The sequence below is a fragment of the Carcharhinus amblyrhynchos genome, chromosome 16 (assembly GCF_965287045.1).
Source record: "Carcharhinus amblyrhynchos chromosome 16, sCarAmb.v2.hapA, whole genome shotgun sequence".
Classification (NCBI taxonomy): Eukaryota; Metazoa; Chordata; class Chondrichthyes; order Carcharhiniformes; family Carcharhinidae; genus Carcharhinus; species Carcharhinus amblyrhynchos.
In genome coordinates this window covers 24,421,073-24,443,176 of record NC_137339.1, presented here as the reverse complement: position 1 = coordinate 24,443,176, position 22,104 = coordinate 24,421,073, and the positions used below count along the sequence as shown (strand labels likewise).

The 22,104-nt window shown below is 43.5% G+C and overlaps 1 protein-coding gene across 2 annotated transcripts in view; it reads right to left on the bottom strand.

The window, feature by feature from the left end:
* Positions 1–22,104, bottom strand: part of LOC145353895 (peroxidasin homolog) — a 180,617-nt gene that overhangs the window by 6,487 nt on the left and 152,026 nt on the right. For both annotated transcript variants that reach the window (XM_080204846.1, XM_080204847.1), the window contains 2 exons: positions 13,634–13,757; positions 2,688–2,775 (listed from right to left, as the gene is read on the bottom strand). In XM_080204846.1, coding sequence (XP_080060972.1) covers positions 2,688–2,775; positions 13,634–13,757 — 212 coding nt within the window. The remainder of the gene's footprint in view (positions 1–2,687; positions 2,776–13,633; positions 13,758–22,104) is intronic.

Sequence of the window (22,104 nt, the reverse complement as noted above, 5' to 3'; positions counted from 1 at the left end):
ACTGTGGCGACTAGGGGATTTTCAAGTAATTTTACTGCAGTGTTAATGTAAGCCTTACTTGTAACTAATAAATAAAAACATTAAACTTTAGTGAAAGCATTTACCAATTGAAATACTTAAACATGATAAGTTATGGTTCTAACTGACCTATCTTTATTAGTTCCAATTTAAGCAAGATTCCTCAGACTTAAACTCCTCTTCAAAATCAGTTAGCGAAGAATACAGGCTTGTGTATTTTACTTGTTAACAGTCCTACAGCCTTTGGACACCCCTGGAGAGAAAGAGAGAGGGACAGAGAGAGAGACCTGTCTTCTGACAACTCCAAAACAGCAGCCTCCAGTGACAAACAGGAAAAGACACCTCTTGCTTCTTGAAATTGCCTGATTTTCTCTAACCTTAGCATCTCCCCTTCGCATTACTCTGTCTCTTGTCAATCAACCTAATCAAACCCTATTCAGAAATCCCAGGGGAAAAAACAAACATTACAAAAAAGCATTAGCTCAGATTAAAACAAACACCCCAATTGTCTGGGATTGTTTGTTCTCTTGCATTCTCAGTATGTGGACTGCATGGTTGCAGATAAATCAACACTGGGTAAACAGAGATGATTCCTGAACATACATTTCTTAAAGACACAGTATCATCACACTATGAGACATTGGTTAGCGTCAGGAGCTGGGGTTCGATTGCTAGCTTGGGTTACTGTCTGTGCGGATCTGCATGTTCTCCCCATGTCTGCATGGGTTTCCTCAGGATGCTCCAGTTTCCTCCCACTGTCTGATCGGTGTGCTAGTTGGGGGCATTGGCTATGATAAATTCTTTCTCAGTGTATCTGAACAGGTGCCAGAGTGTGGCGACTAGGAGATTTTCGTAGTAACTTCATTGCAGTGTTAAGGTAAGCCTAATTGTGACAACAATAAATAAACTAAGCTGAAACTAACCATTAACTGGCCACATTAGTCAGTTTCTTAGTAATATAAAAAAAGTTTTAAAAATAAGCCTACACATGTGCTTAAGAACAGCAACTTAATTTTAAGAGCCTCGTCAAAGATCTACAGACACAATTAGCAGAAACTTGCGATGCTGATTAATTTGATCTGCGGTGTTGCCAATTTTGTGGTTACAGACAATTTCTTCTACAATTCCTTTTTATCCAGAGCAAAAATATCACTGAAATTCAATTAGCACTTGATGGAATTGGCACTCAATGTAATTTGCACTTGACATTCCTGACTCTTTTGCTTCTTCGGCCAATATTTGGTGAATTGCACTGGAGAAACTATCTAGTGTAAATACCAATATTCTTTTTATCTCACTCTCATTACAGCACAGGCTATGGGTAATCAAGTCTCGCTTGCCTCTACAGATTTTAAGTTCTTAAATTAATTGCGGCAACTTCAACTCATCTATGACACATGTGGATACAACTAAATCAGCAATTACAATCAGGAGTGTCTGTAAGTTGCTGGAAATGGGGGAAACATCATTGGTGTTGTAAATCTATTCTGCCAGCATTACATCAAGGTAAATTGTGGAGTGTTGCAAAGGCAAGGTTTCACAAAATGGTTATGTTTTGAACTGTCTCTTTACTTTAATAGAGTATTGGAGTAATGCTTAAACATTAATAAGTCTTTTCATTTCTGTAGTTTAGAGTATTAGCTGCCAATTAGACTAATACCAGGAATAGGCAGGTTGCCTTATAAAGAAAGATTGGATAGTCAAGGTTTGTATCCACTGGAGTTTAGAAAAATAAGAGGCAACTTGACTGAAACCCTTTAAGATCCAGATTGACTTGACAGGGTGGATGTGGAGAGGCAATTTCCTCTTGTGGAAGTATCTAGAACTAGGAGTTACAGTTTAAAAATAAGGGGTTGCCCATTTTAAGATAGAGATGGGGAGAATTTTTTCTCTCAGAGCATAGTGAGTCTTTGGAACTCCCTTCCCCAAAACTCAATGGAATCAGTCTTTGAATATTTTTAACGCAGATAGATTCTTGCTAAACAAGTTAACAAAGTGATTGGATGTGCGCTGACACCAGCAAATTATGGGTCTTAACTGGGCCATTTAGTGTTACTGTAAACAGGCTGCAACCTTTCATTTAGGTGAGTTTAGGCCAAGCTACCTATCGCTGCCCAAAGATGTACAGGCTATGCAGGTTGGCCACACTAAATTGCCCCTTAGTGTCCATAGTTGTGTAGTTAGGTGGATTAGCCATGATAAATGTAAGGGATTATGGGATGTGGGGGATAGGCCTGAGTAAAATGCTCCTTTGGAGAGTTGGTGCAGACTTGATGGGCCGAATGGCCTCTACTTACATTGTATGGATTCCAAGGCAGTGAACGGTTATCAGGAATAGGCAGGAGGTTACAATCAGGTCAGCCATTTTAATGACAGAACAGGCTTGAAGAATCGAGAGATCTACAACTGCTCCTAATCCGCATGTTTATATGTATTAGGGAATATTTAGTTTAGTGATTATGCTCCAGCTAGTAATGCTTGATGCTGACTTGTGGTCTCAGATCATCCCCCACTTTGGTAAACAACAAAAACATTTTTAAAGAAAAATGGTTGCTGTATTAGAGTGCAAACGAATAAGAAGCTACATTTACCATGCAAACCCATATTTATGTTATACAAATGAAATCCAGACAGTGATATAGTTTACCAGATGCCTAAAACAATCCTACCTTTCGCCTCAGGTTTTCCAGTTCAGCCCCACAGTTGTCATGCTGTTTGGTGGAGTTGTTGGAAACCTTTTCCTGAACTTCTCCATCTCTAAAGGACATGACCATATAACAAAATCTCAGAAACTGAGAACATATTGGAAACATGATGGAAATCAGAAGAAATGGACCCAGCATAACTGTCTATCAAGTAATATTGCATAATTTATGTTTTTAATATGTGTATTATATGAAATAGGAAGCAATGCACCTTCAGAAGGCTTCCTAATATATTACACATTGCATTGTCTCGAAGTTACTGTTTATGTTGTTGAACAAATTAATTGGTTGTATAGAGTGTTTCTCCACTAACTATTTTAGTGGACACAGTGGGAAGTCTCACAACACCAGGTTAAAGTCCAACAGGTTTATTTGGTATCATAAGCTTTTGGAGTGCTGCTCCTTCACTGGGTGAGGGATGAAGGAGCAGCACTCCAAAAGATTGTGATTCCAAATAAACCTGTTGGACTTTAACCTGGTGTTGTGAGACTTCTTATTATGCCCATTCCGGTCCAACGCTTGCATCTCCATATTTTAGTGGAGGCATGAACTGATTTGAAAGAAGGTCAGTGTTTGCATTAAATTGCACAGAAATATGAATAGAGTAATTGCTAATATCTGACTTAATTTCTCCAATATTCTGACAAAACTGCTTTGTGATCTTCCCTTAGACAAACGCTGTGTTCAGTCCTTTTCTCTTTTTACAGCTAGATTTGAACTATGATTCCTTTCATTAGTGCTGCTCTCAAAATCAGTTTTAACTTTCAGGAATTGAATTAATTTAGAACAGCGACTGCAAAATGATCTCAATGAAGCGGATTACTCTGCAGCTGAGCTGAAACAAACTGATGTGCGTTTTAAATTTCATTTGCACATGCTAAATGGCAATAATGTTTTCTTTTGTTGTTTGGTAGAATTGTGGAATAAATATTGCTGAGAGTAATTTGAAATCTACTTCCATTACACAAGCACTGGTACACTTCATTAACTCTCTGACACAAGACCAATCAGTGTTGATACCACAATATAATGAACATCGTACATGGGATGGCACTGTGGCACACTGGGTAGCACAGCTGCCTCATAGCTCCAGGGACCCAGGTTCGTTTCCCAGCTTGGGTCACTGTCTGTGTGGAGTTTGCACATTCTCCCTGTGTCTGGGTGGGTTTCCTCCTTGTGCTCCGGTTTCCTTCCACAGTCCAAAGGTGTGCGGGTTAGGTTGATTGGCCATGCCAAATTGCCCCTTTGTGTCCTGGATGCATAGGTTAGACAGATTAGTGGGTAAATATGTCGGGTTATGGGAATAGGATCTGGGTGGGATTGTTGTCAGTGCAGACTCGACGGGCTGAATGGCCTCCTTCTGCACTGTAGAGATTCTATGATTCATTGCAATTAATGTACATCGTGATCAGTGGAATCCCAAAATTCTGCTAAACTTTAATCTTTTTCTCACCTATTTCATTGCTATAATTAAAAAAACAAGGGTAAAGAAATAAAACAAGCTGAAGAAGCCAACGCAATGAGCAAACAAGTGTCAGTGTTAAGCTAGTCTTTATTCTTTCATGGGATGTGGATGCCTTTGGCTAGCCAGCATTTAGTGCCCATCCCTAATCATCCTTCAGAAGGTGGTGGTGAGCTGCCCTCTTGAACTGCTGCAGTCGTGTCTTGTAGGTACACCGACTGTGCTGTTATGGAGGGAGTTCCAGGATTTTAACCCAGAGACAAGTGAAGGAATGGTGACATATTTCCAGGTCAGGATGGTGAGTGACTTGGAGGGAAACTTCCAAGTGGTGTTCCCATGTGTCTGCTGCCCCTGTCCTTCTAGGTGGTGGTGTCGTGGGTTTGGAAGGTGCTATCCAAGGAACTTTGGCAAGTTCCTACATCTTGTGGATGGTACACACTGTTACCACTGTGTGGTGGAGGTAGTGGATATTTAGCAGTGTGGTGCCAATCAAGTAGGTTGCTTTGTTCTGAATGGTGTCAACCTCCTTGAGGGCTGTTGGAGCTGCACTCATCCAGGCATATGGAGAGTATGCCATCGCACTTCTGACTTGTGTCTTGTAGATGATGGACAGGCTTTGGGAAGTCAGGAGACAAGTTACTTGTCGGAGGATTGCGAGCCTTTGATGTGCTCTTGTAGCCGCAATATTTATACGGCTCGCCAATTTCAGTTTCTGGTCAATGGCATCCCTGTGAAGATTGACTGAGGGAATTCAATGATAGTAATACCATTGACTGCCAAGAGGCGATGGCTAGATTCTTTCTTACTGGAGACAGTCATTGCATGGCACTTGTGTGATATGAATGTTATTTAATATTGATCAGCCCAAGCCTGCATATTGTCCAGTATTTGTGCAGTCGCTGAAGTTTTCCTCCTAATTCCCATTAAGTCTAATTTTACCAGGGCTCCTGATGCCACATTCAGTCAAATGTTGCCATAATGTCAGGGGCAGTCATTCTCACCTCAGCCCTTTTGTCCATGTTTGATCTAAGGCTGTAACGAGGTCAGGAGCTGAGTGACTCTGGCGAAACCCAAACTGGGCATCAGTGATCAGGTTATTGCTGAGAAGGTAGTGCTTGATAGCACTGTTGATGACCTCTTCCATCACTTTATCTACGAGTGAGAATAGACTGATGGGGTGGCAATTGGCCAGGTTGGATTTGTCCTGCGCTTTGTGTACAGGACATACCTGGGCAAGTTTCCACATTGCTAGGTAGATGTCAGTTTTGTGGCTCTACTGGAACAGCTTGGCTAAGTGTGTGGCAAGTTCTGGAGCACAAGTCTTCAGTACAATTGCTGGGATATTGTCAATGCCGTAGCTTTTGCAGTATCCTGTGCCTTTAGCTGTTTCATGATTTCATGTGAAGTGAATCGAATTGGCTGATGACTGGTATCAGTGTTGCTGGGGATCTCTGGAAGAGGCCAAAAAGGATCATCCACCTGGTACAGTATTCATTACTCAAATTACATTTTCCTTTCTGAATATAAATGGCCATGAATCATTGGTTTAAATATGACAAAGCACGTATGTTTAAGAATCATTGATAAATGAATTTCAGCATTTGAAAAAAAATCTTTCATGGGGATGTGGGTTTCGCTGGCAAGGCCAGTGTTTATTGCCCATTCCTAATTGCCCCTGAATGAAGTGGCTTGCTACGTCATTTCAGAGGGCAGTTAAGAGCCACCCACATTGCTGTGGGTCTGGAGCCACATGTAGGCAGATTCCCTTCTCTAAAAAACATTAGTTAACCAGACGAGTTTTTTTGCAACAATCAATTATAGTCTCTTGATCACAATGACTGAGAGCAGCTTTCAATTCCAGACATATGAGTTAAATTTAAATTCCACCTTTGTGGGATTTGAACCTATATCCTCTGAGCATCAGCTTGAGCCTCTCAATGATCACTACGCCGCCATCTCCCTTTGGATGTCATGGAGGGATGCATGGATCGGGGTGTCGTGGTAGGAAGAGTAGTGAGGTCACATATTCATTGGAAAATCGCTGTCTGAATAGGATTGAGAGGCAAAGGGAGCTAAGTGTCCAGAGACATAAATCACTAAAAATAGTAAGATTAGAAAATGCTACAAACACTCACATCTTTTCTGTATTTACTTGTCCCATCACCGTTCCCTTTGGCCTTACAGCATGAACCTTTAGGTCATTTGCTCTCTTCTGTCCTCCAAATTACAACAGATCTTCTCATGTTTTTTCTCCCTAGCTCGCGCCCTGCCCCTGCCACCTGTTCAAAAACCTGTTACACACCTAACCTTTCCCAACTATGATGAAAGGTTACAGAGCTCAAACTACGGGTGGGATTTAAAGGGCCTGATGAGGGGCTCGTGCACAGGTTGATGGAAAGGGGAAGCCTAAATGTCCATCAGATACTTAACTGGCCACCTCCAAGATTGAGGATCCCAAGGGCAAAAAGCATGGCCACCGAGAATGGACGGCCAAACAGAGGATGGAAACTCTTCAATGCCTTCAGTATGTAGGCGAATGAGGGTGGGATGGATGTCACGGGAAAGTGGCCCAGGGAAGAAGAGTGGCAAGGTCGGAGGGGCAGAGAGGTGGCTTCTTGCACACCCTTCTTCCTGAAGCTGTGTCTTCAATGAGACTCAGAGCACAGAGGCCTCTCCCTTGCCTGGGAGGCTGCAAGCAAACCTGACAGAGTGTCCTTCGGAGGTAGGAAAGAGCTCTGTGGAAGCTCCCACTTAAGTTAAAGTTTATTTATTAATGTTGCAAGTAGGCCTAATTTAACGCTGCAATGAATTTACTGTGAAAATCCCCAAGTCACCACACTCCAGCGCCTGTTAGGGTACACTGAGGGAGAATTTAGCATGGCTAATGCACCTAGCCAGCATGTCTTTCAGACTGCAGGAGGAAATTGGAGCACCCAGAAGATACCCATGCAGACATGGGGAGAATGTGCAGACTCTGCACAGTGACCCAAGCCGGGAATCAAATCCAGGTCCTTGGCACTGTGAGGAAGCAGTGCTAACCACTATGCCACCATTAAATTGTGGCGGGGTGAGGAATAATGAGGCTTAGTGTCAGTTGGCCCATTCATGAACTCAATTGATATCCCAAGATTCCCACATTAGACCTTTCCCAACCAATTTCCCCTCACCCCTCCTCCCCACCCCCCGCATCGTGTTCACCCAAGTGTACTCCAATAAATTCCACCCATTAACTGTGTTTCTCTCACCAGTTTAAGTTTACCATATTAGTGTCACAAGTAGGCTTACATTAACGCTGCAATGAAGCTACTGTGGAAATCCCCTAGTTGCCACACTCTGATGCCTGTTCAGGGACACGGAGGGAGAATTTAGCATGGCTATCTAACCTGCACATCTTTCAGACTGTGGGATGAAACCGGAGCGCCTGGCAGAAACCCATGCAGTCAGAGGGAGAACTTACAGATTCCAGCAACCTCATCCAAGAATCGAACCCAGATCCCTGGCGCTGTGAGGCAACAGTGCTAACCACTGTCCCACACCTTATAGGTGCTCACCCGTTTCAGATGCTGCCAGACCTGCTGAGCATTTTCTGATTTTATTTCAGATTTCCAGAAGTCACTGCATTTTTCTTTTTTCATTGAAAGTGGTGACAGGTTAATAAGACTATTTAACAAAAAAAAAATTGGCCTACATTTCTAGATGGATAGAATTGAAAAGCAGGGAAGTTATGATAAGGTTATGAAGACCACACTCCTAAAAATAAGTATCGGGGTGGCTCTGGGGAAGGTGCAAACCAAAAAGTAAATTTTAAGAATTATACCAAAATGGAGAGAATACAACTATCAGGTAAAACTGAAGGGCTGCAGCACTTACCATTCAAAAACAACACTTGACAGAGGTCTTTAATATTATGAATAGGTTTTATGGAATAGATGTAAAATAAATGATGGGAAACCTAAACTAATGTCCATAAATATAAGATAGTGACTAATAAAATCAATAAGGAATTGCAGAAACATGAAAAGCTGCAGTAATCACACAAAATGGCAGGAGGAGGAGGTTGGCCCTACCTTTTTTATTACTGCTCAGATCCTATCTAAGGTGTCCAATGCTCAGTTTCATTTTACACTTGCAATATATATATCATCAACTTCTCAGCAAAGTTCTGACTCTATGACTCTAAAGTTGGGCTTGGAAGTCGAGGGTTCAGTGAGTCTTGACGACTATACTCAGTTAGATTCTACCTGTCTCAGTGGTAAGAATATGTAGAGTAAAATATCTCCATAATGTAACATACATACAAACAGGGGACAAAATGGTAAGAAGTTCTCAGCTTTTCTTTGTGAAACTGAATACTTAGAAACTGCAAATGTAAAGAAAATGCAAATTACTGCAAATGTGAATTTAACCTTCATGTCCCCCACCAGAAATGGTACAGGTACAAAGCAGATCTCTTAGTGCCCTTTGTTGGAATCAGGAACTTGGGAGTTATTTAATGGAACTGAACAAAGCAAAAAAGTAGAGGGGAGGTGAGGAATAGGATTATCTTGAGAAGCTAAACAGTTTTGTTTTGGGTTAAGTGAAAACAATTTTTGTAAAGATTTCTTTGTAAAGTGGCCCACTGAGCGATGGGCAGGATGAAATCACAGGCAGCAATACTGAAATGTTAGAAATATGAAATCATTACTTTGCTTCTTAAGTATCTACCAGGGAAGCAGACCAGTTGGCCACCAGAAGAGGGTAGAAACGATGCAACTGCATTTGGAATAAAGAGAGGAGCTTTATTAAATAAAATAATCAAAGTCCAAGAGAATAAAATCACTGGCCCAGGCAGATTACATGCATCATTTAAAAAGTATCTAGGGAAGTGACAGCAGAGGCACTATTATACACATTTCATAATGTGTTCAAAAATGTCATGCCAGAGGACTTGGTGGTAGCTAAAATGGTACTGATATTTAAGAAGGGAGATACAGCAGGTAACTATAGATCAGACAGCTTAGCACGGATTGTAGGAAAACATTGTTGAATCTTAAAGAGAATGTAAAAAATCATCTAGATACCAAAAATATAATGGTGAACAGTTGGCATGGATTTCAAAGGGGAACGCTTTGCTTGAGCAACCTCTTTGAAGAGGTAACAGAGACAGTAGACAGGGGTCATGCAGTGGATCTAATTTATCTAGATTCCCAAAAGCCATTTAATAAGGTGCCGCATAATAGATCAACGAATATGGTTAGAGTAAGCGGAGTTAAGCGTCAAGACAGAGAAAGGTTAGCTAGCTGACTTCAAGCCAGAAACTTGAGTGTGGGGAGTGGTATTTATTCAGAGTTTTAGGAGATGGAAAGTGGGCTCCACAAGCGCTGGGACCATAAGTCAACGATTTAGACTTGGAGTCAAAAGCAAGACTTCTAAATGTGCAAATTTTGGGATATTGCGACAATCAATATTGAAGACTGAAAATTACAAGAATATATTAATGCACTTGCAGAATGGGTTATAACTGGCAAATGAATTCAATATGGATAATTAGGAGATATTACGTTTGTTAAGAGTAATACATCACATATTATTGGAGAATAAGAATCTAAATGAGGTGAAAGAACAAAGGGATCTTGGAGTACCACTACATAAATCACAGAAGAAAAATGATTGACGTTAATAAGACGGTTAAAAAAAGCAAACTGAAGGATTTTTTCCCCACATGGCTAGAATTGAAAATTCGAGATGTTTGCCAAGCATTTGTTAGACTACACGTGGAATGCTGTGTACAAATCTGGTCACCATATTATGAAAATAAAAGGATTCAGAAGCACTGGAAAAGGTACAAAGAGATTTATAGGAATGATACTGGAAATGCAAGTCCTACTAATGTGGAATGGATGAAGAGGCTGTGTCTCTTTAATAGAATCGTAGAGCATTACAGCATGGAAAGAGGCCCTTTGGCTCAACCGGTCCATGCTGTCTATGGTGTCCTCCCAGCTGGTCCCAATTGCCTGCATTTGGACCATATCCCGCTAATCCTCCCCCACCCATGTACTTATCCAAATGCTTTTTAAATGTTGCTATTGAACCCGCCTCAACCACTTTCTCTGGCAGTTCATTCCATAAAGACACCAGCCTCTACATGAAGAAGTTTCCTCTCAGATCCCTTTTAAATCTTTTATCTCTATGCCCGCTAGTTTTCAATTCACATTTCCTGGGAAAAAGAGAATGGGTGCAATTTTACAAGATTTTTTTCTAATGTCCAGCTAGCATGAAAACGGGAGACTTCTTGAACTATTTTTCGGTCGATTTTTCACACTGAACCTTACGCACACAGTCTTTGAAAAAGTGGGCAAGACTGTTTCTAGCCACTAGAGACAGTGGGTGGGGCTTAATTCAACAGATAGCCTGCAGTTCAGATCAAAGCTACAAACTGCACATGTACAGAACACCCCTGGGCCAGATACAGTCTCCCCTCCCACCCCCACCATGGACCACCACCCACAACATTACTGACCCCTTTATCCCCCCCTACTGGACGCCCTTGAACATGGCCGATCATCAGCTCCCTGGTCCTGATGGCTGACTGACATGACCCTCTCTCTCCCCTGCCCCCAATCATTACAGAAGCACAAATTCCACTCCCCACTCACTTCATCAGCACACCTGCAACTGTTGACGTGGATTCCCCTCCAAGGTAACAAGGCAAACTGCATCAAACTTGCTGAAATGCTCTAACGGGCGCGTGACTCGCCCGAACTGCTTACAGCTGAGCTGACCTAACAAGGAAAAGCTCCATAAAAACTCCAAGGATGGACAGCCAGGCAGTGCTGGAAGAAATGGCCTCCAGGAAGACAGCTCCCCAATTTTCTGATGCAGATCTGGAGGCGGTGGAGCCGAGGTAGAACACCCTCTTTCCCCCTAGCAGGACTCCGTCCCAGGGGAATTGATGGAAATGCAGCCTGGGAGATGGTGGCAGCATGTGTTAGTGCCAGGGCACTGCTCAAGGGAACTGGGAAGCAGTGCTGCAAAACATTGAATGACCTAATCCGGGCAGCAAGAGTAGGTGTTTAACCCTATCTAGCATCTTCCCCCTAAATGACCCCGAGATTCCACCCCCCCAGCACCCTTCATACTTCCAGTCCTGATCCCCAAGCACCTCCCTCCCAAGAGTATTATAACCCTTGCGCTCTGAGGGTCAACCCCTTATACCCTGCAGGAATTTTACATGGTTCCTTCAGTCCCCACAGGAGTAGAGCACCCATAATTGCCAGGAGAAAGAACGGCATGCAAGACATCTGGGTCCTCGCTCCCTTTGAGGAGCGGGCACTGGAGCTTGTGGGAGAGGAGGGGATGCAGGCCATTAGTGAAAGCATGGTCACAAAGAAGTGAGCACCTGCCAATCCTCCACTTGTTGCATGCAGCCCAGATTTCTCATCATAAGCCATGTTGGAGGGGGGGGGAGTCATCACCTCCTACCTGCCCGAGTGGGTGGGGGGGGAGAAAGGAATCCATGTATAGCAACACATGCTTCAACTGACCAGGGCCTCCCTTGCACGCCTGACCCTTGCTGCCACCAGCCCTCCATTGGCTGGGTGGTGTTGCTCTTGGTGTCACCCTCCCTCCTCCTGTTCCTGTTGGGTGACCTCCTCCCCAGTGACGCCCAACTGGTCAGCCTCCACATCCTCCTCCTCCTCCTCAAGAAAGTCTCCTTGTTGCTGTGCCAAGTTGTGTAGGGTACAGCACACGACCATAATGCAGGATGATATCAGGGGGTTATATTGGAGGGCCCCACCAGAGTGGTCCAGGCACCTGAACCGCATTTTGAGAAGCCCTATGCACCGCTCCACCACTGAACGTGTGGCAACGTGTGCCTCATTATATCGGGCCTCAGTCTCAGGCCTCTGCACAGGTAGAATCAGCCAAGTCCAAAATGGGTACCCCATGTTCCCCCAAGGGCCATCCCTGTCCCCTGGACTCCTCCTCAATGACCTCCGGGACATCAGAACTCCTCAATATAAAACTGTCATGCATGCTGCCGGGGGATCTGGCACAGATATGCATGATATTCAGCTGATGGTCATACACCAACTGCATATTTATTGAATGAAAGCTCTTTCTCTTCATGAATCTTCCTGGATTATTCACTGGAGCTTTGAGGGTGATGTAGGTGCTGTCTACAGCCTCCTGCACATTTGGCATCCACGCGATGGCTGCAAATCCTGCAGCCTGGGCTTCCTGCTGCACCTCATCCAAGTCAAATTTAAAATACTGGCCAGCCTGGGCACACAACACATCCATAACTATAACAATGTCCAAACTCCTATACTCAATGCCCTGACTGATAAAGGCCAGTGTGCTAAACGCCTTCTTCACCACTCTGTCGACCCGTGACGCCGCTTTCAATAAACTATATATTTGTACTCCTAGGTCCCTCTGTTCCTAATCTTGAAAAGAGAAGGCTGAGGGGTAAGACCTAACAGAGGCCTTTGAACTTTTGACATTTTTTGATAAACACAGGAAAGAGTATTTTCACGTTGGGGAAGAGCAAAATTACAGGCCATCAATATAATGATTGAGAAATTTAACAGGGATCTCAAAAGGAAATGCTTTAACCAAAGAGTGATAGGGATATGGAATTTGCGACCACAGGAACTGTTTGGGTGAATGGTTACTTAAGGGAAAGCTATGTAAGCATATCAGAGAGAGTGGAATAAAAGACTATCCAAGTAGTTTAAGGTAAGGAAGGGTGGTTAAATGGAGCATAAGTGTCAGTATGAACTAGTTGGACTGAACAGCCTGTTTCTATACTATATATTTTAAATAATTACCTGAAAATTAATTGCTCTTCATTTCAACAAGGCAATAAAAAGTGATAAACAAACTGCTGCAAGTTTGTTAGCTTCAGTATATGTCATCTTACCCGCAACAAGTAACACAATAATTATTCAACAGTTTTACTATGCAACATGCTAAACAATGATTTCCATTAAGTTTGAAACTGCATTGGTGAATTCACAGTTTCCATGCGCCCATTTGGGAATCTTCATCCAGGAAATGGGATTTGGAAATAGGGCTAAAGCACTGCAGTGCCAACTTTCTACACTCCATTCCCTTAGCCTGTGGCTCCAACTGGAAGGGTAGCATTGCTGAGTGTCTCATCGGCATAAATATATCATCTTAAAACGTCTGGATAAATGGAAGGAAAACGAAAAAAAAAATGATGACAGAATGAGGCCACGAGCAAGTGTTGGGGGGGAAATACAAAAAAAACGCAAAGTAAGCAAGACAATATGCAGCAATTGTGCTTCAATGAAAAGAGCAAGCAAATTAACATATTGAATTGTTTGTTGTGGCTGGCACAGAGTTAATTTGATTACTCACTCACATAGCATTGGCATCACATCGTACCCAGAACTGTGGAGTTAAGTTCCCTTCCAGAAAGGCTTGGCACAGAAATAGTTACCTCTCACTTTGTTCTGTCACCCGTTTGTAATTTGCAGACTTGTCTTCCGGGAAACTAAACTCTTCTGAACGCTTGCTGCGGAATCTTTGTGACAGAGAGTTGAACTGTCCCCGAGTTGTGCAGTCTGAACAAATAAAAACATGATGCCTCATTACTACCAGCGTGAATGATGACGATGCCCTTGATTCGCTTCAAGGTTTTATTCAGGAATGTCAAAAATCCAAACTTTTCAATGTGTGTGTTTAATTTATAGGTTGATTGATTTTCCTGACACTTGGGCCTGAGTTCTCAGACGCCTTATGCCCTTGCTCCCGCTGCCCGCTGATTTGGCACTCAGCCAATTCTCCATTCACTGCAGCGGGACCGGAGAATCCCAATCGTGGGCAGTGTCGGAGATGTCTGGTTTTAGGCTGCATATTCCTCCTTATGGTTGAATGTTGTGAAAGACTGTTGGCAGCTTTGTACATTTGAGTTTTTGCTCTGCTCCCACTAACTCATAGGAAGCCATTCCCATTTTGTAAATATTTTTCCATTCTTACATGACTGAAGGAGGCTAAATCTGGGATTCTGGAACATTGCATGATCACAGCTCAAGAGTGACTTCCTTTCCTACTTTCTCCGTTCACCCTTGTGGAGTCATTAAATTTCCATTAGCTTACTCTCAACGTGGCTGAGATTCATGACTTGGGATGTGATAAATCTTGCAAGCCATATGTTTAGTGGAGTTTAGAAGGCTGAGGGGGGATCTTATAGAGATTTACAAGATAATGAAGGGGATAGATAGGGTAGAGGTAGAGAGATTCTTCCCGCTTAGAAAGGAAACCAGAACTAGAGGGCACAGCCTCAAAATAAGGAGGCAGGGGGGGCCGGGGGCGCAGTTTAGAACAGAGTTGAGGAGGAACTTCTTCTCTCAGACGGTGGTGAATCTCTGGAATTCTCTGCCCATTAAAGTGGATATGTTTAAATCACAGGTAGATAGATTTCTGATAGACAAGGGAATTAAGGGTTATGGGGAGCAGGCGGGAAAGTGGAACTGATCCACTTCAGATCAGCCACGATCTTGTTGAATGACGGGACAGGCTCGAAGGGCTAGATAGCCTATTCCCGCTCCTATTTCTTATATTCTTTTGTCTTATGCGGTAAAGTGTAATGTTGTTGCCTAATTTATGCTTCTTTATTGATATTCAACTTTTATGATGAAGAACGTGGCTCATTTTCCCTTGCCGTACTTGCATTTACTGAGCAACTTTAAAAAATCCCAAGGGAATAATCAAAGAGCAGACACAAAGGCAAAGAAAGAGATATTTGTATAGGCAACCAAAAACATGGACAGAGGTTGATCTTCAAGGAGGTGAGAAAGATAGAGTGGTTTACTGAGGAAATTCCCAAATGTTGGGCTGAGGCAACGAAAGACACAGTAGGGATTTGAAGAGCTAATTGGATGTGCCAGACCCAGTGTAAGAGGGACAGTTACGTCTGGAAGGAGCTTAGGAAGAGAATAGTGTGGCCATGAAGAGATTTAAACCTGATGAGAATCAGACACCCATTTAGGGAGCTGAAAGTAGGGGCGATGGGTGAGAAAGATTTGGTGCATGGCAGGAAATGTGGAGGAGTTGTTCTGGATTATCGAAAAAGTTTGGTCTGTGTGGAATGGTAAGGTGGCTAGGAGAGCATTGGCAAATACAAATCTGGTAGTGAGTTTCAGCAGTGGAGACGGCAATGTTACAGAGGTGAAAGTCAGAAGGCCTTGTGATGGGGACAATATGGAGTCGGATACTCAGCTTAAGGCTGATCTTGGTGCAAAAGGTTGCGAACAGTCTTTCAATTCAAGATGGTGACCAAAAAGAAGGATCAATTTGGTGATGAGCTAAGGGTTTAGCACTGGAGCCAAAGGTGATGACTTAGGCCTTCGCAATGATTAGGTGAAGGAAGTTGTGGCTCTGTTAAGATTGATAATTGGATAAGCAGCCTGACAACACAAGCAGCAAGGAAGTTCTAGAATGGCGATGGAGAGTCAGTTGACTGCACATGTGGTAGTTGACCCCAAATCTAGGGACAATGTCACCAAGCACTAATATAACAAGGGGCCTTGTTTCCCCCTTATGTGGAAGTCTAGGACCAGAGGGCATAATCTCAGAGTAAGGAGTCACCCATTTAAGAGATGAGGAGGAAATTCTTCTTTCACAGAGTAGTGAATCTGTGGAACTCTTCACTGCTGTAGAGTTGAGTCATTAGGTATGTCCAAGACTGAGATAAACATATTTTTAATCAGTAATGGAGTCAAGGGTTATGGAAATCAGGCATGAAAGTGGAGTTGAGGATCATCATTTCAGATCAGTCATGATCCTATTGAATGGCACGGCAGACTCGATGGGCCAAATGGCCTACTTCTGCTTGGTGTCTTATCATAGAATTCTTACAGCGCAGAAGGAGGCCATTCAGCCCATCAAACCTGCACCGACAACAATCCTACCCAAGCCCATAACTCCACGTAATTATCTTGCTAATCCCCCTGACACTAAAGGGCAATTTAACATGGCCAATCAACCAAATTGCATGTTTTTGGAGTGTGGGATGAAACTGGAGCAACCGGAGGAAACTCCGTGCAGACACGGGGAGAATGTGCAAACTCCACACAGGCAGTGACCCAACGCCAGAATTGAACCCAGGGACCCTGGCTTGTGAGGCAGCAGTGCTAACCACTGTGCCACCGTGCCGCCCTTATGGTCTTAAATAATTAATTTTCAAGAGAGAACATAAGAACATAAGAAATAGGAGCAGGAGTAGGCCATCTAGCCCTTCGAGCCTGCCCCACCATTCAATAAGATCATGGCTGATCTGTCGTGGCTCAGTTCCACATTCCCGCCCTCTCCCCATAACCCTTAATCTCCTCTCTCATCAAAAACCCATCAACCCGCGTCTTAAAAATATTTAGCGAGGTAGCCTCCACCACTTCAACGGGCAGAGAATTCCAGAGATTCACCACCCTTTGAGTGAAGAAGTTCCTCCTCAACTCTGTTCTAAACCGCCCCCCCTTTATCTTGAGGCTGTGCCCCCTAGTCCTACTATCCTTTCTGAGTGGGAAGAGTCTCTCCACCTCTATCCTATCCATCCCATTCATCATCTTATACATCTCAATGAGATCTCCCCTCATTCTTCTAAACTCTAACGAGTACAAGTCTAATCTATTCAGCCTCTCCTCGTAGCTCAACCCCCTCAACTCCGGCATCAGCCTAGTAAACCTCCTCTGCACTCCCTCCAAGGCTAAAATATCCTTGCGTAAATACGGCGCCCAAAACTGCACACAGTACTCCAGCTGCGGCCTCACCAATGCCCTATACAGCCGCAGCAAGACCTCCCTACTTTTATATTCAATCCCCCTCGCGATGAAGGCCAGCATCCCATTCGCCTTCCTGACCACCTGCTGCACCTGCAAGCTGGGTTTTTGCGACTCATGCACAAGGACCCCGAGGTCCCTCTGCACCGTCGCCTGCTGCAGTTTTTCTCCACGTAAGTAATAATCCTTCCTACCATTATTCCTACCAAAGTGGACCACCTCGCACTTGCCAACATTAAATTCCATTTGCCATTTCCTGGCCCATTCGCCCAGCCTATCTAGATCCTTCTGTAGACTCTCCCCACCCTCCGCACAATTTGCCTTTCCACCAATTTTGGTGTCATCAGCAAATTTCGACACCCTACACTCGGTTCCCTCCTCCAGATCATCTATATAAATGGTAAATAGCTGAGGCCCCAGCACCGACCCCTGGGGCACTCCACTAGTCACCATCCGCCAATCCGAATAGCACCCATTGACCCCCACTCTCTGCCTCCTATTTGACAACCAATCCTCTATCCACGCTAACACCCTACCCCCAACTCCATGCCCCCTGACCTTCTGTAATAACCTCCTGTGAGGTACCTTGTCAAACGCCTTCTGAAAATCCAGAAAGACCACATCCACCGGCTCTCCTCTATCCACCGCCCTAGACACATCCTCATAGAACTCCAGTAAATTTGTCAGACACGACTTCCCTTTAACGAAACCGTGCTGTGTCTGCTCTATCAAGCAGTTCCCCTCAAGATGCCTCGCTATTTCCTCCTTGATGACGGATTCTAACATTTTACCTACAACAGACGTTAAACTAACAGGCCTATAATTCCCCGCCTTTTGCCTGGCACCCTTCTTAAACAACGGCGTAACATTAGCCGTTTTCCAATCTTCCGGCACTTCCCCGGAATCCAGCGACGTCTGGAACTCTTTCACAACAGCACTGCGGTTAGCATTGTTGCTTCACAGCGCCAGGAACCTGGGTTCAATTCCCAGCTTGGGTCATTGTCTGTGTGGAGTTTGCACATTCTCCCCATGTCTGCGTGGGTTTCCTCCAGGTGCTCTGGTTTCCCCCACAGTCTGAAAGATGTGTTGGTTAGATGCATTGACCTGAACAGACGCCGGAGTGTGGCGACTGTGGGGAATTTCATAATAACTTAATTGCAGTGTTAGTGTAAGTCTTACTTGTGACTAATAAATAAAATGTTAACAAATTTACCCGTGCCTGAGTCTAACCTGGCCTGAGTCTATCTTTGTTCTTGCCACTAGATGGAGGCAAAAATGTCACCAAGCTGGATCTGCTTTATGTTCCAACTGGCTTCCATCCCACAAAGCCAGCAAACAGCTGACACTTTGTCCAGAATCGTGCGTACATCTGAAACTGGGAATTGTAGCTTGACACAATGATTTAATTTAAAGCTTGTCAAGCCAATATTTACTCTGTAGTATAATCAAGTATTACTCCAACATTCCTTCAGGTTATTCTATTAAAGTCATAAATGTTTCTTGGTAGTGTAACATTGTCAGCACCGGGGGCTGTATTTTCAAAGGAAACCTATTCACGGGAACACACATGAGCTGCTGTACGATTTCGCAGCTGTCACCCATGCAGTTGTCAGTGCAATAGGCGATGGAATGTGCTTGTAAGCGATCATTATGGTACAACTAACAAAATGTATCACTTGGACTTTATTATTTAGTGCAGTCAGAATCCTCAGCATTAATGGGACTCTATGTACTTTGGGAATACAGCAACAAGACTGGCTAATACGTTAGGAGCGTAGGATTTAGTAGCAGCAGTAGACCATTCAGCCTTTCAAGCCTGCTCCACCATTAAATAAGATCAGGGCTGACCTGTTGAGGTCTCAATTCCACTGTGCCACCCGCACACCCCCTACCCCACCCCAACACTAACCCTTGACAGCTTTCTTGCATATGAAAAAGTTGAACAACTCTGTCTTGAAGAAATTCAAAGACCCAGCCTCCGCTGCTTTCTAGGTAAGAAAATTCTACCATTGGAGGGGAAAGATTTCCCTTCACAACTGTCTCAAACGTTAGATCACATTCTTAAACTGTCCCCTCTAGTTTCTCTCACAAGTGGGAATGGCCTTGCAGTGTCTACTCTATTAAATCCCTTCAGGAACCCACACACCTCGATCAAATTGCCTCTGATTTTTCTAAACTCTAATGGTTACAGGGCCAATCTATTCAACCTTTCCTCATCTGACGAGCCCTCACCCCAAGAACAATTGTGATCCTTCTCTATGCATTTTTGATGGATAGTTTTTGATATGATGTGGGAATGCCGGCGTTGGACTGGCGTAAACACAGTAAAAAGTCTGACAACACCAGGTTTTAGTCCAACCTATTTATTTGATAATATACTCGCAAGCTTTCGGGGTTAGCCCCTTCGTCAGGTGAATGGAGAGTTCTGGCCTCAGACAGAGCATATAAAGCACAGACAGTTTAGAGATTACTGATTAGAATGCGAATCCTTACACCTAACCTGCTGTTCAAGACCTGAAGTGGCCGATAATGTGAGTGGAAGGAGCACTGATCACAGTTTAAAGAGATGTGTATTGTCTCCAGACAGTGCAGTAAGTGAGGTTTTGCAAACCCAGGCAAGTCACGGGGGTTACAGATAGTGCGACATGAACCCAAGATCCCTGTTGAGACCGTCCTCGTGTGCGGAACTTGGCTATCAGTCTCTGTTCAGCGACTCTGCGCTGTCGTGTGTCGTGTGTCGTGTGAAGGCGGCCTTCACGACACACGACAGCGCAGAGTCGCTGAACAGAGACTGATAGCCAAGTTCCGCACACATGAGGACGGCCTCAACAAGGATCTTGGGTTCATGTCGCACTACCTGTAACCCCCGTGACTTGCCTGGGTTTGCAAAACCTCACTTACTGTACTGTCTGGAGACAATACACATCTCTTTAAACTGTGATCAGTGCTCCTTCCACTCACATTATCAGCCACTTCAGGTCTTGAACAGCAGGTTAGGTGTAAGGATTCGCATTCTAATCAGTAATCTCTAAACTGTCTGTGCTTTATATGCTCTGTCTGAGGCCAGAACTCTCCATTCACCTGACGAAGGGGCTAACCCGAAAGCTTGCGAGTATATTATCAAATAAATAGGTTGGACTAAAACCTGGTGTTGTCAGACTTTTTACTGTAGTTTTTGATAGACATGGGAGTCAAAGGTTATGGGGGAGGGGGCAGCAGATGACAAAATGGTATTGAGACCACATTCAGATCAGCCATGATCTTATTAAACAGTGCACCAGACTCGAAAGGCTGAATGGCCTAAGTTACAAAGGGTTGTGAATGTGATCCAATCCATCACGCAAACTAGTCTCCTATTCATTGACTCCATGTACACTTTCTGCGACTTCAGAAAAGCAGCCAGCATAATTAAAGACCTCACGCATCTGGACATACTCTCTTCCACCTTCTTCCATTGGGAAGAAGATACAAAGGTCTGAGATCACATACCAATCAACTCAAGAACAGCTTCTTCCCTGCTGCTATCAGACTTTTGAATGGACCTACCTCGTATTAAGTTAATCTTTCTGTACACCCTACCCGTGACTGTAACACTACATTCTACACCCTCTCCTTTCCTTCTCCCCTATGTATTCTATGAACAGTAGGTTTAGTCTGTATAACATGCAAGAAACAATACTTTTCACTGTATTCCAATACATATAACAATAATAAATCAAATCAAACTAAAAATTAAACCAAATCTTGCTCCCAAGCCCATATCATCACGCTAAACTGAAATATAATATTTAGAATGGATAAAGGAGATGAGACAATTACATAAGTTCAATGCTGAACGTACTTGTATTCCACTGTGACATATAATTTCTATGCCACATTTGTCAATGTAAGTTCAACATGAAATTTTTAGAATACACCAACTGAATTCCACTGCCGTTCTTGATCCACTTCAGATCAGCCATGATCTTATTGAATGGCGGGCAGGTTTGAAGGGCTAGATGGCCTACTCCTGCTCCTATTTCTTATGTTCAATTTGCCACACCTCCACACCTATGGTTGGAGGTGATCAGACACTGGAGAGATGCTGTGCAATGCCTGCTTCCTATAAACGGTCAAAATAGGGTCACAATAAACAATGTAAACATCATCAGCTATATACTTGTTAACCTGAGTTTTTTCTTTATTAAGTAACACAGTGGTTAGCACTGCTGCCTCACAGCAGCCAGACCCAGGTTCAATTCCAGCCTCAGGTCATTGTCCATGTGGAGTGTGCACTTTCTCCCCATGTCTATGCGGGTTTTCTCCGGGTCTCTGGTTTCCTCACACAGTACAAAAATGTGCGAGTTAAGTGGATTGGCCATGCTAAATTGCCCCTTAGTGTCAGGGGGATTAGCAGGGCAAATTAGGATTATGGGAATGAGGCCTGGGTGTGTTTGTGGTTGGTACAGGTTCAATGGGCTGAATGGCTTCTTTCTGTACTGTAGGGATTCTATGATTCTGTAAAGCCAGGCGGCTTGTTTAGGAATTCTATGTGTGAGCAGACCTCAATTTTCAAAATGGACACTAACAATTTTTGTTTAGGTAAATGTATCAAAGGAATGAAGAAATGACATGAACTTTGGAGTTGAGGTATAGATCAGACATGATGTAAATAATTGGGAGAACAGGCTCAAGTGGGCTGAATGGCCCATTCCTGATGATATTGCCCCATGATATTTACTGCCCACGTGAAGCAGTGTCAGTTAATGTGCCTCACTTACACTTCAAGTCCTAAAATGGTCTGTGTTTCCAGTACTACAACATGAAACAGTGGCTGCAGAAAGAAAGGCCTTTCCTCAAGTTACCTGCCGTTAATCCAAACATTGAAATACGGCCAGCTCTTGCCTCTAAATTGAATTTGAAAATATACTTCTTATCATTTTAAAATTATTTTCCATTTCTTCACCTGGTATATCCATGGTGAACGGAGTCAACCTGATGTCCTTTGCATTGTATTGTATGCAACATCAGCCAGGATGGTTTAGACTCTATTCAATGTTGCTCTAATGGCCCACTAAAGGATCCATAATTTGCTGATATCCAGCCACTTCTGTCAACAGAACATGAAAACCGGCAGCCTATTTATAGAATTGTC